We start from the raw sequence: 15321 nt of genomic DNA, 5'->3' as shown, positions 1-15321 counted from the left end.
CACCGCCTGTTCTGAGACTGAGCACTGTGTCTACACACCTCTCCTGTTTATTTGTCAGCCTTTCCACCTTTATTGTTTGCTTTTCAAGGACAGAGTCAAAGTTACCTGACCAAATGTGATTAACAACATGCATAAAAAAGTACCTAGCTACTCCAAGTAAGACAAGCTCTACATTGTGCATCAGAACACACAAAAGCAGGTTAGCATCCTGCAGTGGTATCTGATGAAAAGCAGGCTCTGGCTTTCCTTTAGCAAAAAGTTGCACTTAGTTGCAAAATGAATGATAAAGAGTCATGATAATAAACACGTAGCAGCCTATATCGTAAGCACAGAAGTGATGTTTCCTACCTTATCTTTGATCTTCCTCCATGGAAGCTGACCAACTGCGAACTCCACCAACATGTAAAAGAGGGACCACAGATCATCATGTCTACCCATCTCCTGGAGAAGAGAGAGATGGAAGACTGAGGAGCAAAGTTCCCTGCTGCTCAGGAGTCCAGTTCTGCTCGCCAGATGAGCTACCTCATTTTAGAAAGCAGGAAGAGAAGTCATACTTCCCATTCAGTGATTAAAAAGCCAGATTAAAGACTAAAGATGCAAACCCAAGCATTTATTAAACTTGGCAATGTCAATACAGTCACCTGAATAACCTCATTTGTTTGTTGTGAAAAGCTTTTTTATCTATACAGCAAAGCCCAAGTTTTCCATAGGACTCTCCCTCACCAAGTGTACAAGAGGGAATATTTATTAATGGGACGTGAAATAACCCAGATTAAGGAAAACAAACCCCAAACCAACAAAACCCCAAACTGTGCAGAAAGTCTTTGGCAAATAGGAAATTGAACCACAGGGATTAAGGCTGAAATCATCAAAGCACATAATTTTTGGTGCTCAACATCCAATGTCTAGAATGTGATTTCTCAGAATAGCATGCATTATACAGCCATTTTTGTGTCTAAATATACCTTCAGCTGATGCCAGCTACAGCTGGCACTGTTCAGCTCTTCCAAAAATGGTACCTCAAGTTTCTCACTGTCTCTCAGGAAACAAAATGAACTCATAATGGCGTTCAACTGCCCTCCGCACATCACACTTTCTATGTTCTGCAGCCAAGAACTTCTTTCCCTAAAAAACTTGAAACCTGCTCCTGTATCACAGGTCATCCTATAGAGTCATCCAAAATGAGGCTGGAAACCTGGAGGTAAGTCAGGAAGGCTGAGTTTCCATCTTGCAAGCATTTAGCTACAGAACTAGAGAACTTCCTGTTTATTGTCTACACAGAAACAAACTGAACAAATAGGATGAATAAGTGTTTGAGAGGAGACTTCTGGAAGTGTTTAGAATTAAACAGGCCAGACACTGGGTAAATAATGGATATTTTCAGGGAAATATAAACCTAGCTTTCACTATGTGGCTCTTCACCTGATGGCATGATGTTAACGTTACATATTCCAGGTGGAGAATGGATCTGGGGACCTGGCACCTGGTAATTCACAGCCAAGTACTGCTAGAAACTATTAGAAAGCAGCTGGGCACTTAACCTGGTTTCTGCTTTAGTGTGGTTTGGGTTTTTTCCCCTTAAAGTGTCTGCTAACGCAATTATTCAGGCTGCTATCTAGAGAGGGTCCAATAACTGAATCGTAACTTTGATTTTAAAGCCAACAGCCTTGACCACCTCATGGAAGTCATCTGATATACTAACTTCTGTAAAAGAAACAAACCAGAACTCACGCCTCTTACACCTCTGTTCCTGAAAACAGGCTTCTGAGGAGAAATAACTTTGCTGTTAGCTCCTTATAACCCCAAATACTCACTCGGTTTTTGTGTGCGTTCACCGAGGCGTAGCGGACTGTTCCTCGAAAACCAGCGACGTTGCGGGGCTGAAGGAGATGAGAAACATCTCAGTGACAGAGCAGATCACTAACCCCCCATGTGCAGCTAATTCCTGAGAGCTCCTCCTTTATACTGCTATTTCATATGCACCCAAGGAATAAAAAGCTCCTACTTGCCTCCATCTGCTCTAGCAGACAGCATTCTCCAACTGTGCATTTCTAGGAAGGCTGATTTTACAGAGAGGACAAGGTGGTGACAGTGATAGATTAGAATAATAAGAGTTTAGGCACAGAGCTAAGAACATTATCCAAGATTATATTTTCCTTTTTAAATTCCAGATTAAGGGAAAAGCTGATAAAGAAGTGCAAGTGCAAAATGGAGTTATAAATAACATGAGCTGAGCAAAGTCTGAGGGCAGCCTGGCTGGGACAGGAACAAGGATCTCTACTCTGACACAGGGCATTTGCTGGCACTGCTCTCAACATCCTCTGTGAGACTCAAATCAAGAACCTCCAGCTTTCAGAGTTCTTCCCTGTATATTCTAAACCAGGTATCTATTTTTGCTTTGTCTGACTCTCCCTTCCATCCTCAGCTTCATATAGCAGCCTTGGGAAGAAGGCAGTGCTCCTGCGACTGTTCCTCTGTGCTGGAGGCTTTCTCTGTTCTGGGGGCTGAGCAACACTTCCACCTCTTTCCATTGCTGCTTCTACAAGAACATCATACCATATGAGGTCCTTTACTGAAGATGTCATTGTTCTGAAAAAAAAATATGCTTTTTAAATAAAGACATCCACAAAATCCTCCCAGCTTAGCTAAGAAGCACCAGAGTTAACAGCAGTGCTTTCAAAATTCACGTGGCAAAACTGGGTTCAGGCCTTGCCACCACTGGGCTAAGTATGGGTAAAGAACTAAAGGGACTCATAATAAAGATCCTACTCTGGCAAGAATCTGAGCACATTAGTAACAACTCTAACTAGGTAACTTGTCCCACTTAGGTCAGTTGATCCATGTCTGTTCTTTTATCTGTGCCTATGCTTCCAGGACTAAGCCTAAAGCTCTGCACTTTTATTCTAGGGCACCCTTCTATCAGTTTAAATACATACAATCCAGTCACTTCAGCTGCGTACAGGGAAGTTGCTCTGAGTTTCAGTACTCTCAGAAAAAAATAGATGGTTTTTAAGCAAGTTCACCATACCATGCTACTATCACACTGCTGAACGGTGCATAATGCAGCTCTCTATAGTGACTCCAAGCAAAAAGAGTTACATCTATTTTACAGCTCCTTTATGCTAACCAAATACTCCATGAGAACCCATATGCATACCCCATGCACTTAATGCAGCCTTTAATCTTGCAGTACTCCAGCTTGAACTATAAGCTACTTATTCGGCAGCAGGTAACAGTCAAGATACTCTATTCAAGATCCATGAACCTCATCCCTCCTGGAGCACGTATTTAGGATTCCTACTGACAAATGACTGCAAAATAGTTTTTTGTGAATTCCTGTGACTTCACTGATGTGAGTTCCTGAAAAGCAGAATACTGGCCAGCAGAGTACATCTGTTGGAGTCAGGCATCACTGTAAATGTCCTCTACATATTCAAAAGCAAGAAGGCATTCCTCTTTTCCATTACAAGTGGAAGACAGTGTGTTTGGATACTTTCCATGGGCCACAAGTGTATTATGAGCAATTCTAATATGTAACCCCTGATGCTTTCAGAGCAAACATTGTTCAGTGTTTGCAGTCCATGGGAGTTTGTCTTTCATGTTCTTTCCCTACTTCAGGGCCTTCAGTTATCAGCTGTGTATATCCTGAGGCAAGTACCACATGTGCTGGTTTCAGCACAGTTGGCAATGTCTCTGAAAACCTTTTTAGATCAATACTCACTATTTCTGGCAGACAGGCTATCTGTGCAGTCTTTAATTAGATCTATTCTGAAACCAACTCCAGGCAGCTTGCAAATGTATTCCCCTCCTCTTTCAGAAGCAAGCCAGAAGCCCAGCCATCTTTTAACTGAGCATGTCTCACAGCCAACACAGGACGCTTCACCAAGCCAGTCCTGCAGCTGAGGATAAAGGGCTCTCCCCAGTCTTCTCTAGTAGGGTACCTCACTGCAACTGAGCAAGACTATGCAATTGATCTGACAGGCTGTTTAGAGCTTTCAATATACCAGGCAGATGCTGTGCGAACAGCATCTTCTCATAAAGGTTTCACCTCTTTTAACCATATCTGACTGCCCAGGCAGTCACAAGGCAGTCAGTCATGCTTTCTGACTGTGTCACTGATCATTGCAATCAAATATTTCCATGGCTATGGAGATACTTTGTTTTCCATCCAAACAAACAGCTCCTGTCTGAGCTTCTGTTGTAGGACATGATGCCTACCCTACTGTTATTGACTTATTTTCTGAACTCATCAACATTAATTTTCCAGATTATTTCTTTACATGCTTCATTTCTTCCAGTTAATAAATTTCATGCCACCACTGCATTGTCCAGCTATGGAAAAAGAGCCTAGATAAAGCATCCTTGCTGTCCAGATCAGTCCACATTTGACACAGTATTGAAAGCGTAAAAGTTAGGAACTTCAGACTGTGGAATAATATTTAACCCAACCTATTTGAATCCCCCAGATTGTAAGAAAGTAATAAACTGAAATACAATTTAAAACCATACAGGATTTTTTCTTTCATTTTTCCACATCAGTATTACCATCAATGTTACTCGGGGTAAAGTGCATCTAATCCTGCATTCAGATTGCGTCTAGCACAAAGGTAAAGTAATTTATTATACAGTGCTGTTAGGAAGATGATCAAAATATGAAGTATATTGCACTGTTAGAAGCTTGGCTTAAAATGAGTTTTAGCTTGGGAGAATGTGTTAGATCACTACCACAGAGCAAAAATTACACTCTGTGTTTCTTTTAGTACATTAGCAATAAACACTACCTCACAGACAAAGGCAGAATTAGGGAATAAAATCCTATAAGAAGTAGATGCATTGTCCCAAACTGTGCCCTTTGGCACTCATCAGCTTTTCATCATTCTCCACTCATGATCATCTGTATTTCAAGTGCCAAGCCTTACGATTCATGGGAAATGTCTTTCCTAGATATGCTCCCTTTATGCCAGGAGTGCTCATATTTCCTCATTAATCTGAATCTTTCCTCATGTCTCACTGGTTCCTAGATTGGTATTTTGGATGTCCCAGTTTCCAGCTTCTTTCCTAAAAACTTATGTTTGGATGTCAGTGTTTTCCTCCTGCTGTTTCTTATGCCTGTGGTATTTATTCTCATGGAATGTATCTGCCGGTTCTCCCTCAATGTCTGGAAGCCTGAGGTACAAACACCCCATGAGATCCACCTCCTTTGCCACTGGCAGGCCTGCTGTCATCTAAGGTTATTGACCCACCTCTCCAGGAAACAGGGAAAGGATTTCCAGGAGTAAGGAAACGAGAAGAGAGCGCAGATCGAATAGAAGGTGGTAACAGGAGAGAGGAAATGCCACAGACCATGGAAAGCATTTGGAGATACATCTTGGATTGAAATGACCCATTGGAAAAGTTGTGGTAAGAAGGAAAAGTGAAAGGAAGCATCTCTGCGACTTCTAGCAATCTTCTGCTTCCACCCATTAGGCTCATGGAGGAGACACAGGGATATGCATTTCCACCTCTTCTGTGGAGGCAAATTCTGCACCTCTTAAATGTGTTTTACGCCAATTTAAACAGCAGCACTTTTAGTACTTTATCCCAACAGGGAGTCAGAAATGACTTAGAGGAAGCTGGAGCCAAAACTGTAAGAGGACAGAACTCCCCTCCCCTGGCCTCTGCAACAACAGAAGTGACAAAACCACAGTCCCTGGCACCACCCAAATGCCTGCCAGCCCCTCAGGCAGCATCCCAAGTGTTCTAGGCCTCTGCAGCACATTTAGGTGGCTGTCACAATCCTGCTGAAAGACAAACATATCATGAGGGGAAAAAAGAAAACCAGGTGTCATTCGGACTTCGGTATATAACAAAAGCACAAAACAAAATGAAAACCCAGAAGCATGGTGATGGCTCACTCACAACTCATAGCAGAGATGGTTACGAGCAGCGGATGGGAAGCCAACGCATCAAACACAGCCTCAAAAGAAGAGCCCAAAAGAACTGTAAAACAGAGAGAAACCCAAAGAAAAACATGATAAAAAACAACAAAATGAGAAAAAAATTAAACAGAAATGAATTAAAAAACAATTCAATATTGTATCCCTCCAGAAACCTGGGTCTCCTGTGTAGCTGTTGCCATCTCCCAGCATCCTCCCCATGGCTGTTGGTCCATGCTGAATTTAGTTTCATCTACACCCCAGGCTTTGGGCGAGCCTGTGGTGTGTGAGTGCTGTCAAGTGGTGAAAGGGGTCCCTCTAGAGACCGATTTCCCCCTGCTCACAGATCACACCGAACAGTATAAAAAACCCCCAAGCTGAGAGGAGAGATGCATATATCCTAACCACACACCAGTTGTACGATTCTACTGTGATTTCCCTTCCTAAAGTTACCTGGGGCCAACAAGAAATCTGGAGAGGGGCTTCTGACAAGGGCCTGTAGGGACAGGACAAGGGGGAATGGCTTTAACCTGACAGAGGGGAGATTGAGATGAGCTCTTAGGCAGAAATTCTTCCCTGTGAGGGTGCTGAGGCCCTGGCACAGGGTGCCCAGAGAAGCTGTGGCTGCTCCATCCCTGGCAGTGTTCAAGGCCAGGTTGGACACAGGGGCTTGGAGCAACCTGGTCCAGTGGAAGGTATCCCTGCCTGTGGCAGGGGCTGGAACTGGATGAGCTTTAAGGTCCCTTCCAACCCAAACCAGTCTGGGATTCTATGATTAAAATGTGATTTGAAAGAGAGCAGAATGAAAGTCAGTGACGCTTTTAGGTCACATGAGCAGTCACTGTATCTTAAGATGTGAACTGCAGAGTGTGAAAACATGAGGGCCACACTGATCAGAGGCAAGAGCTAGTATTATGTATTATACAGCCTTAAAACTCAATTCAGTAAACTGAGGAAAGATCTCAGCTGGGAGACACCGATTCCAACAGAAACCAACCAATCAAGAGCCATCAACTCAGTGGTGTTTCTTCTGAGTCTTAACTATTCCTCTTCCCTGAAAATGTGCAAGTTCTAGGAACTCTAGATTTTGCACTGACTTCAGTTTTGAGACAGTCTCCTACTATTCTTTTCAAAGCAAAAGACCTGAAGGAGAGGAGTTAAAATGACACCTTCCCTTCTTTACTTCAGGAGAATCAAAACTGCCAATGGATTTTACCATCAGAAGAGGCCAAGGTGACAATATCATGTTTTCAGACAGCAAACACGAACCACCTCATCATGCAATGCCTGCTCTAGAACCTGCGCTGGAGATGAGGATGCCTTTCTCACATTAGAAACATGGCTAATAATGAGCATTTTTTTTTTACTCAAAGGCTTATTCCAGCTATAATCCTACCATTCAATTATTATCCAATTTTTAACAAGGGAATTTTGGCAGCAACTTGTTTCTTACAGGCATGGTCCCACTGGGGAACATGCAGTACTGAACGTCTCTATGGAAAGCATGGCGAATGCTGAATAAGGAAGAGATGTTCTTCATGAGCTGTATCACAGAGCTGAGGGACCACTGAAATGGAAATACTTTGGACTGTTGTAAAGTGTTCATCGCATTTCTTTGGGGATTTACAGCTCATAATGCTTTCCCGGAGGCAGGTGGAGAAGATGACCCTTTTCTAGGAACAGGAAGACAAGAGAGAGCTGTGGCAATCACTGGGATGCAGCAGAGCTAAGTTCAAACCTCTCCACCCCTCGGGCAGAAATGAAAACCACACCACCCTCCTTCCAGAGCACACCCTCACCCCTACACCACAAGGTGCTTTGAGATGCAAGTCTAAGAGTGTCCCTGTTGGCACGGACCCCTTTTGCACAGAATAATTGAGTATTTATTCAAAAGAGAGAGAAACATAGGCACTCTGTAACCTGGCAGCAAATCCACTTACCTGATTGAGGGGAGACCTAACCTGCAATCCAATTCAACATTCCCTTGCCCAGGGGGTGAAGCCCCTGTTCCCTTACCAGCAGACATAATAATAGTTTCCTGTTCTTTTCTCTGCAGTCCCATGGGAAAAATAATCAAAGCTTCAAGTGGAACAGCACTGACCAGAAGGAATGATACATCCAGATACATCCTCCCTGCAGCTTGGCAGCAAAGGCACTTGGAAACGGAAAATGGGATCGCAGTTCCCTGCAGGTATATATGGAATTTGAGCCTGAGACGTCCTTCTGTTTCCCTCGCCCCTACAGCACGAGAGCTCTAATCAGAGAGCTGCTACATAAAATCAAACCACCAACAACCAGATGTGGACGATCGGAGGTCACCCTCGCTGAACCAGGGGAGGAAAGTAGAGAAACAACTAGTTGTAACAAGATACAAGAGTCCCTGCTTGCTAATAGATTTCAAAAGCCATCAGCTAGCCTGCTTTTCATACAGTTAATGTCAACTGCATTGGCTTTCTGTAGTTGCAGTGTTTTAAACTGGAACATGAACTCCCTTCTCAAGTCCAAATTTGCTGCACCAACAATAAAAGCAACAGCAAGAACCTTTATGTAATTTTCACAACCTGTTTTATAACTGACCCATTCCCACAGAAATGGCATTTCTGTAAATATAATAAATGTGAGATATTTTTAAAGACAAAGGTCCATTTTGTTCCCTTTCTCCATCTCTGCTAAACCTATGCCACTCTGCTGTGCTTTCAGCCTCTTCTTCAAATACCTTTTAACCATATGAAGCCCAAGACAAAAGCAATCTCTTCATAAGCAGAGTACTACAGCTCCACAAATCTGTTTGACTGCAAAATGCTCATCTCCAACATAACATTACAGCTTTACATATATTGCAAGTACTAAACAAGTGTAAAAGCTACTGGGCTTCTATGTTAGAACATGGGTTCTTACGATACAGGAGTTCATAACCTGCATGTTATTTTACAGCTCATTTTCCAGTGGGGGGAAAACTACTTGTAAAAAAAATGTATCAGATAGCACACTCTCCTCTTCTAATACCTTGTTCACTGCAGCAAGGTTTATTTTTAACACTAGGCAGATATTGTGTAAAAGAAATACCTTTTTCTCAGTTAGCTGACACATTTCTGCAGCCTTCATCACGCTCGTCTGAACAGGCTATGCCCTGTCCTGCCTACAGCATCTTCCTTCTGCTCCCTGACTCACAGAGCCGCCCTCACAGCTGAGCGGTGCCTTCAGCCCAGCGCTGCAAAGTGCTGCACTGCAGTTGGAGCCACGAGGAGATCAAGAGCTGATCAATGGGCTGCAGCTGACTAAGCGAAAAAGATGCTTGCTGAGCAGAACAGCCCAGTGTCAGCTCCTGCAACAGGAGAGAGGCTCCAGGAAAAACATGGCTTCGCCTCTGTTTCCAAATAAATAATCAAGACCAAGCTGCTAAATGCTGGACCATTTTCAATTGCTATTTGTGGAGCCACAGGGAACATGTCTCTGAAAGCAGGGTGTCGCAGGCAGAGGGAAAGAATAAAGCTGTCTGTACTGCATGTTCAGGACACAACTGGCAGGCCTGAATAAAGACCAGCAATGATCAAGGAGTTACGGTCCCAAACCTGTCCTACATTACCACGAACCAGGTGTCCATGCCCATAGCAGGGGATTGGAACAGGATGAGCTTTAAGGTCCCTTCCAACCCAAACCAGTCTGGGATTCTATTGCTCTTCATGGATAAAGAAACTGAAAGAGAATGGAGACATAAGACTACCTACTGGCTTGAAGTACTCCTTGGTGAAATAAATGATAAAGTTCCTTAAATAATAATAATAATAATAAATGAAACAAACTCCTCATCCCTACATGAAAATCTCATTTCATACTGCCCTTCACCCCCATCTCCTTCCTAATCCTTAGCACATTCCTTTGGGCAGCAATCCACCATGCTCCTCCAGGCAAACGTCAGTCTGGGGAGCTGGACTCATCTGCGGGGTCAGGCAGCGGGGACACAGAAAGATCAAACAGCCCAGTGACTATAACATAACGTTAAAAGGAACTGAAGTCAGTGTTTTTTGTATCAAACCCCCCTACCACCTGCTGCCTGGTGAGGGGGAACAGGTACCTTTGGTTTACAAGATCTCACCCCCATTGATCCTCCCACAACCCAACAAAACAACTACCATTTTCAGCTGAGGATGCTCCCATCCCTCCAGGGATCCCTTTGTCTTTTTTCAAGACAAGATTATGTGTTACTAGCTCTTCCACAAGACCCATCTGTGGCAAGCAAGCCACCAGCATTAAGACCAACCTTCTCAGAGCCTTGCATCCTAACAAAGCCTCACCTCACCCACACCAACCCAGGCAGGAGACAGCCTGCAAGACACGCAGAAGTCTTTTGCCCTGAAATACATCAAGGCTGGATGGAGTGCTTTTCCAAAACCAGGGCCTGGGAGTATTGTCTAAGGATGTAGCAAAATAAAAGCAAAGTAATTCTACTGGGAGAAAAGAAGAAAAAAAGAGGATCCAAAAGAAGAGACATCTATAACAACCGGCTTCTTTCAGTGTAAAGACAAAACACTGTTCAAACAGCAGGACTTGAAATACACATGTACTCATTGCTTCACTGAAGCAGTGTAGAGATTTTGCAGAAAACCTGTTTCAACCCATAGTGGGCTAGAACTCTAACTGCAGAAAGAGGAAGGGAGTGGGGCTGCATTTTGCAAAGGGCAGTATGGAGGAGGGTTATCCTTAAACTCAACAGCATGAACAAGGAAGACTAGTAGAGTACATGGTGTGTGTCTTCTTAAGATGTAAACACAAGTTTTGGAGCTGCTCCCATCTACAGCTAAAAAGAAAAGGCTTTTAATAATGTCCAACTGAAAAGACAGGGAAAAAAAAAAAAAGGAAAAAAGAAAAAAGACCCAGAATCTGTTCACTGATCTTTGCTTTCTTCCCACTCCCCAACCATATCCTGTACTACAGAATCTATGAATTTAGCTCTCACATTGTCCATGCTTTCCAGAATAGTTATCTTGCAGATGGAAAAGGTGTGCAGAGCCCAAAGGTACAGGCTTAGGATGATAAACACAGAGATTGTCTTGAGCCCTCCCTGCTTGAGCTGTGGTCCAAAATAAATCTAGGAATGCTCTAAATGATACCTAAGAGCACCTGAAGCTTAATGTATCTTTATGGGTGACCCCAAATAACACAGTGCTGATAAAGATAACACCACATGTCATGTGGTGCAATTATGCCCTCTGCCCTGACCTCCCCTCCAAGCAGGCATGCTGAAATCTGCCTGCTAAGAAGTCTTGTCAGGGAGTAATGTACACAAAACCAAAGGCAGGCAAGGCTGGAACAGCATTACAGGTTGCCATTCACAGTGAGCTCAGCCTCAGAGATCAAGTCAGCCTCTGACTTCCAGCATTTTAACTTTTTGTCATAAAAAGCTTTAAGAACACACCAACCTTGTTCCCCAGATCAGAAAGGACTGAACTAGACCAGTCCTCTGGGGCTACAGAAGTTACACGGCCAGCACTGGGCTCACCCTCTTTGCATGGCCATTACGTACTCGGGAAGTATTGCAAGCCTGTGGAAAACATGATTATCTTCTATGAAAAGAAAAAACCAAAGCCAAACACCTTGTAAGACAACAGCACGCATCCCTTCTTAGATTCTCAACTCAGTTGAACCTACGTGCTGCATCTCACCTTGCAGAAAATGCTGTCAAATAGAATGACTGAGCAGAACCACCACAAACCAAACAAAATCTCAAAGCTTTCCACACCTAAGCAGCTGCACAAGTGGAAAAAAAATGACTTCAAATGTACTTACTGGCCGGACTTCACCAGTGGTGTTGGTGTACTGACGGGCCAGACCAAAGTCTAACATGTAGCACTTCCTGTACGTTGAAGGCAAGCGGCCCATGGCAAAATTGGACTAGATAAAGAAAGAAAACAATCAGTTTGACACCAGAAACTTGGGTAAGAGTGACCATTTAATAACAAAACTTTGTCACATAGCCCCACATGCCTCTGGTGGAAACATAAGTCAAACAGAAGAATTTCAAGATGCATCTTAAACTCCTGATGAGCCAATCACTGCCATGTTAAGAGGTTAACTTTGCAGTCAAACGACTGTGGAGTTTCAAAGTAACTAAATTTCACATTAGCTTAACTAAACTTCAGCTGCTACAAGAAAAAGTGAGAGCTCCATCACATGCATACCAGGCTGGAGTTACTGCAGACAAACGCTTCTGATCATTCAGCTGCCAGCATGCTTTATGCTGCTGTAATCCCCAGAATCTCCATCCACTATACTGCATTACCTCAACTGATCTAAACATTCAGACAACTAAAAATCACTTGGTTTGGTTCTTAGTAAATAAACTAACAAGCAAATAGAGCAGCTCTTTTTTAACTCCCCATCTTAAACATATCTTTTACCATAAAGGATTTTTGGCCAGTTACATTAGTGACTGATTTTCACCTAATCTGATCAGCCAAACGTGGCTGATTTCAAAAGCAGCAAATGATTTTGCTGGAAGGAGGATGGTCTTAGGGACCAATAAGTGCTGAGGTCAAACAGTGAAGAGCTGGAAGAAGACTGGCGCCTACAATGCGAGTTGGAATTACTGTGCCTCACCAAGGCAGATGACCACCATTGTGACTGTGTTTCTGACACTGGAACCTCTGCTCCAGCTTCTTGGCAATTGCTCAGAAAAGATTAAGAGGATTATTTGGCTAAGTCAAATACATGAAACAGCATTTATTCAAGTGATGGGTCACAGAGAAAAACATTGTTTCTGAACCCCTTTTATAGGAATAAATGGTTGGACTCCAAATGATTGTTTGAAATTAGATTGCTTCGTTATGTGATCTTAACTGGTAGGACTGACAGCTACTAAGCCACCATGGAGCAGCCTCTGCCCATACTAACTAGTTTTTTATGCACTTAAAGGCATGACAATACTGCATTACTAGTTTGTACTTGGAGAAAATAGCCAATGTGTCAGACAGTGTGAGTGTGCCAGAACTAAGTGCCTCCACTGAGATCTGCCCATACTCAGACTGTCTTTGGCTCAAGCAGAACAGACAGACACAAGCAAACCCCAGATTTCCAAAACAACATACAGGCTTGATGTCCCGATGCAGGAATCCCACAGAGTGAATGGCTTCTATTGATTCCAGGATCTGTTTGCCTAATCGCAGCGTGGTGCTCAGCGTGAAAGTCCCTCGAGGCTGACTCCTCCTGAGATCTGCCAGATTCCGGCCCTGAAACAATCAATAGAACACTTAAACCATCACACACAGCATTTCACAGCTCCAAGTTCTAACGTGCATCCCCCCAAAAGCAGAAATGCTCCTTAGAGAGGTGCTCACTTTATGTCTGCTTTCTTTCTTGTACAAGATCTTCCAATACTTCGTTTTAACTTTCAGATGCTGTGTTGACTCATAAGAAGATACCAGACCATTACACTGGGAAATCAGCTGATGTACTGTTTGGGAAACAGGCATGGCATGGACAGCACTGCCTCAAACTGTGTGATGTGAAATATCTTAGCACATCCTAACAAGCAGAGCTATCCCAAGGGAGGGTATCACAGCAACACCACCCCCCCCCAGGTCTCACTGTCTCCCATTCCACCCACTTTCTCTGTACAACAAAGTCTCTACACCAGTGCTTGGCTGTCTGCAGTCACTGTGACTCCTTCGCTGTGATGCCATCTCCATAGGATGGGGGCTGAGGGGAAGCCCAGAACTCACCTGAAGCTGCATGACCACGTAATTAAATTTTTCATTCCTTCCACAGCCAATAAATCTGCAAACATGATCTTTCCCTGAAAAGAAAGAGAAACACACAAAATGGAAGATAGCAACCCTGTGATTGTTGGAAAGATGCTTTCTGACAACTGCAAGAGGCATCAAGCAGGGAGCTCTGCAGAACAGACTGATTCCTACTTCCCAGTCTCATAGCTCAGGAAAGGACTGCCATTCATCAAGAGAACTGCCTGTGAAATAGCCATAAGTGGAAATCTGTGTCAGGGATTCTCAAGTCCTCAACCTGACAGAGGGCACAAGTGGGAGTGTGACGAAGTGCAGTTTGTACCACCACCACATGCAGGCAACACCGCCACAGCCACCACCATCCCTGTGTGGTAGCACTACTACATTTGCCTGTCAGTACTGCACACCCTGGAACAACTAAACTAAGCCTACACCAACATGGACAAACCCTGATTTTAATAGTCAGAAGCATCTGGAAAAGAAAGATGCTCAAGGAAAAAACCTCCATGGACCCATTAAAGCAATTTCATAATAAAAGGAGGAAATAAACCTGGGCGGTTTCATGTTGAGTTCTGGCATGGTGCTAGAGCTATGAATTACATCTATTCAGGCAAAATCAAAACCAACCATCCCCCCACAGCACTCAGCTAGTCCTCCATGGTCCTTCTCTGTGTTACAAAATGCAGGGGGAGCAGAGGCTGTGGTTTCAGATCCTGATCTGTAATGGAGTTGTGATGGTGTGGTTTCTGTATGCTGCACAAGTTCCTCTAATAGCAGACTGTTGGTAACAGAGTACAGGTTCATACACACCACAGTGGTGAACACTGTGGTTCCTGGTGGGGTTTCTAAGCAGGGAGGGGGGTGAGTACCACTGCAGAACTTTGCCCTGTATGTCTCTGCAGCACTTGAGCAATGGTGATTTTAATTAGTTTTTCAACCAAAGCTTATTGTTTGATACTTCCCAGGTTTACAACTAAGAAAGGAGGAGCACAAAGATATGCAATAATCAGTAATGGCACTGCCTATAACAGCCTGATCTATTCCTTGGAGCAGGAGGTTGTAGTACAGACATCCAGAGCTGCCACTCCCAGCCCAAATCATCCCCTCGATCTATCCATGTCAGGCACTCATTTTCTTCAAGGCCTGCCTCTCACATCAGCAGTGGCCTCTGACCCTTCTAATCACAAACTCAGCTTAATTCTAGAATCATCAGTCAAAGTTCTTTTTATTCTGTTAATACAGGAAGTATCAAACCCAACAGAATACTGGTGGTCAAAAATAACCACCACGGCACAGCCACCCAGCAGCTCAACCCTGAAGAAAGCTGCATAGGAAAAGCCAAATCCTTAGTGACAGAACCTACTTGAGCACTTGGCACTGCCAGGGTCTCTGTAATACACACAGTTGTGGATATCCAGCTACACAAGTGCTTTCACCAGCATTTGGGAAGCTGCAGCTATTTTTCATGCTCCTACATTAGAGATGCAATATACATTACATAGCTATCCTCTTGCCTGTCCACATCAGAATCAGGTTTATCAGCTTATCACGGATACTGGACTCACTGTACAAACAATCTAAAGAAATAAATGATCCATCAGGACTAGAAAATGGGATGAGAGTTAACTTTCACCATTATCTAACTTGCTTGGAAACAGTGTCTGGAG

General features: G+C 43.6%; 2 protein-coding genes across 15 annotated transcripts in view; one reads left to right on the top strand and one right to left on the bottom strand.

Annotated features, from left to right (window-relative positions):
* The window catches only part of APMAP (adipocyte plasma membrane associated protein), a 173464-nt gene that overhangs the window by 90527 nt on the left and 67616 nt on the right, over positions 1-15321 (top strand). The gene's annotated exons all lie outside the window — the stretch shown is intronic.
* TTBK1 (tau tubulin kinase 1) overlaps positions 1-15321 on the bottom strand; it is a 76213-nt gene that overhangs the window by 34498 nt on the left and 26394 nt on the right. For 13 of the 14 annotated variants that reach the window (XM_061367103.1, XM_061367113.1, XM_061367115.1 and 10 more), the window contains 5 exons: positions 13634-13707; positions 13001-13141; positions 11703-11807; positions 1815-1880; positions 349-441 (listed from right to left, as the gene is read on the bottom strand). In XM_061367103.1, coding sequence (XP_061223087.1) covers positions 349-441; positions 1815-1880; positions 11703-11807; positions 13001-13141; positions 13634-13707 — 479 coding nt within the window. Of the gene's footprint in view, positions 1-348; positions 442-1814; positions 1881-5898; positions 5968-11702; positions 11808-13000; positions 13142-13633; positions 13708-15321 lie in introns of those variants that run through there. The other variant, XM_061367116.1, reaches the window with a different exon arrangement.

This window comes from Neopsephotus bourkii, unplaced genomic scaffold (genome assembly GCF_033783945.1).
Source record: "Neopsephotus bourkii isolate Nb327-2 ecotype Australia unplaced genomic scaffold, CSIRO-AGI_Nbou_v1 NB_1373, whole genome shotgun sequence".
In the NCBI taxonomy this organism is placed as follows: Eukaryota; Metazoa; Chordata; class Aves; order Psittaciformes; family Psittacidae; genus Neopsephotus; species Neopsephotus bourkii.
This window is presented reverse-complemented; position numbering and strand designations above follow the sequence as displayed.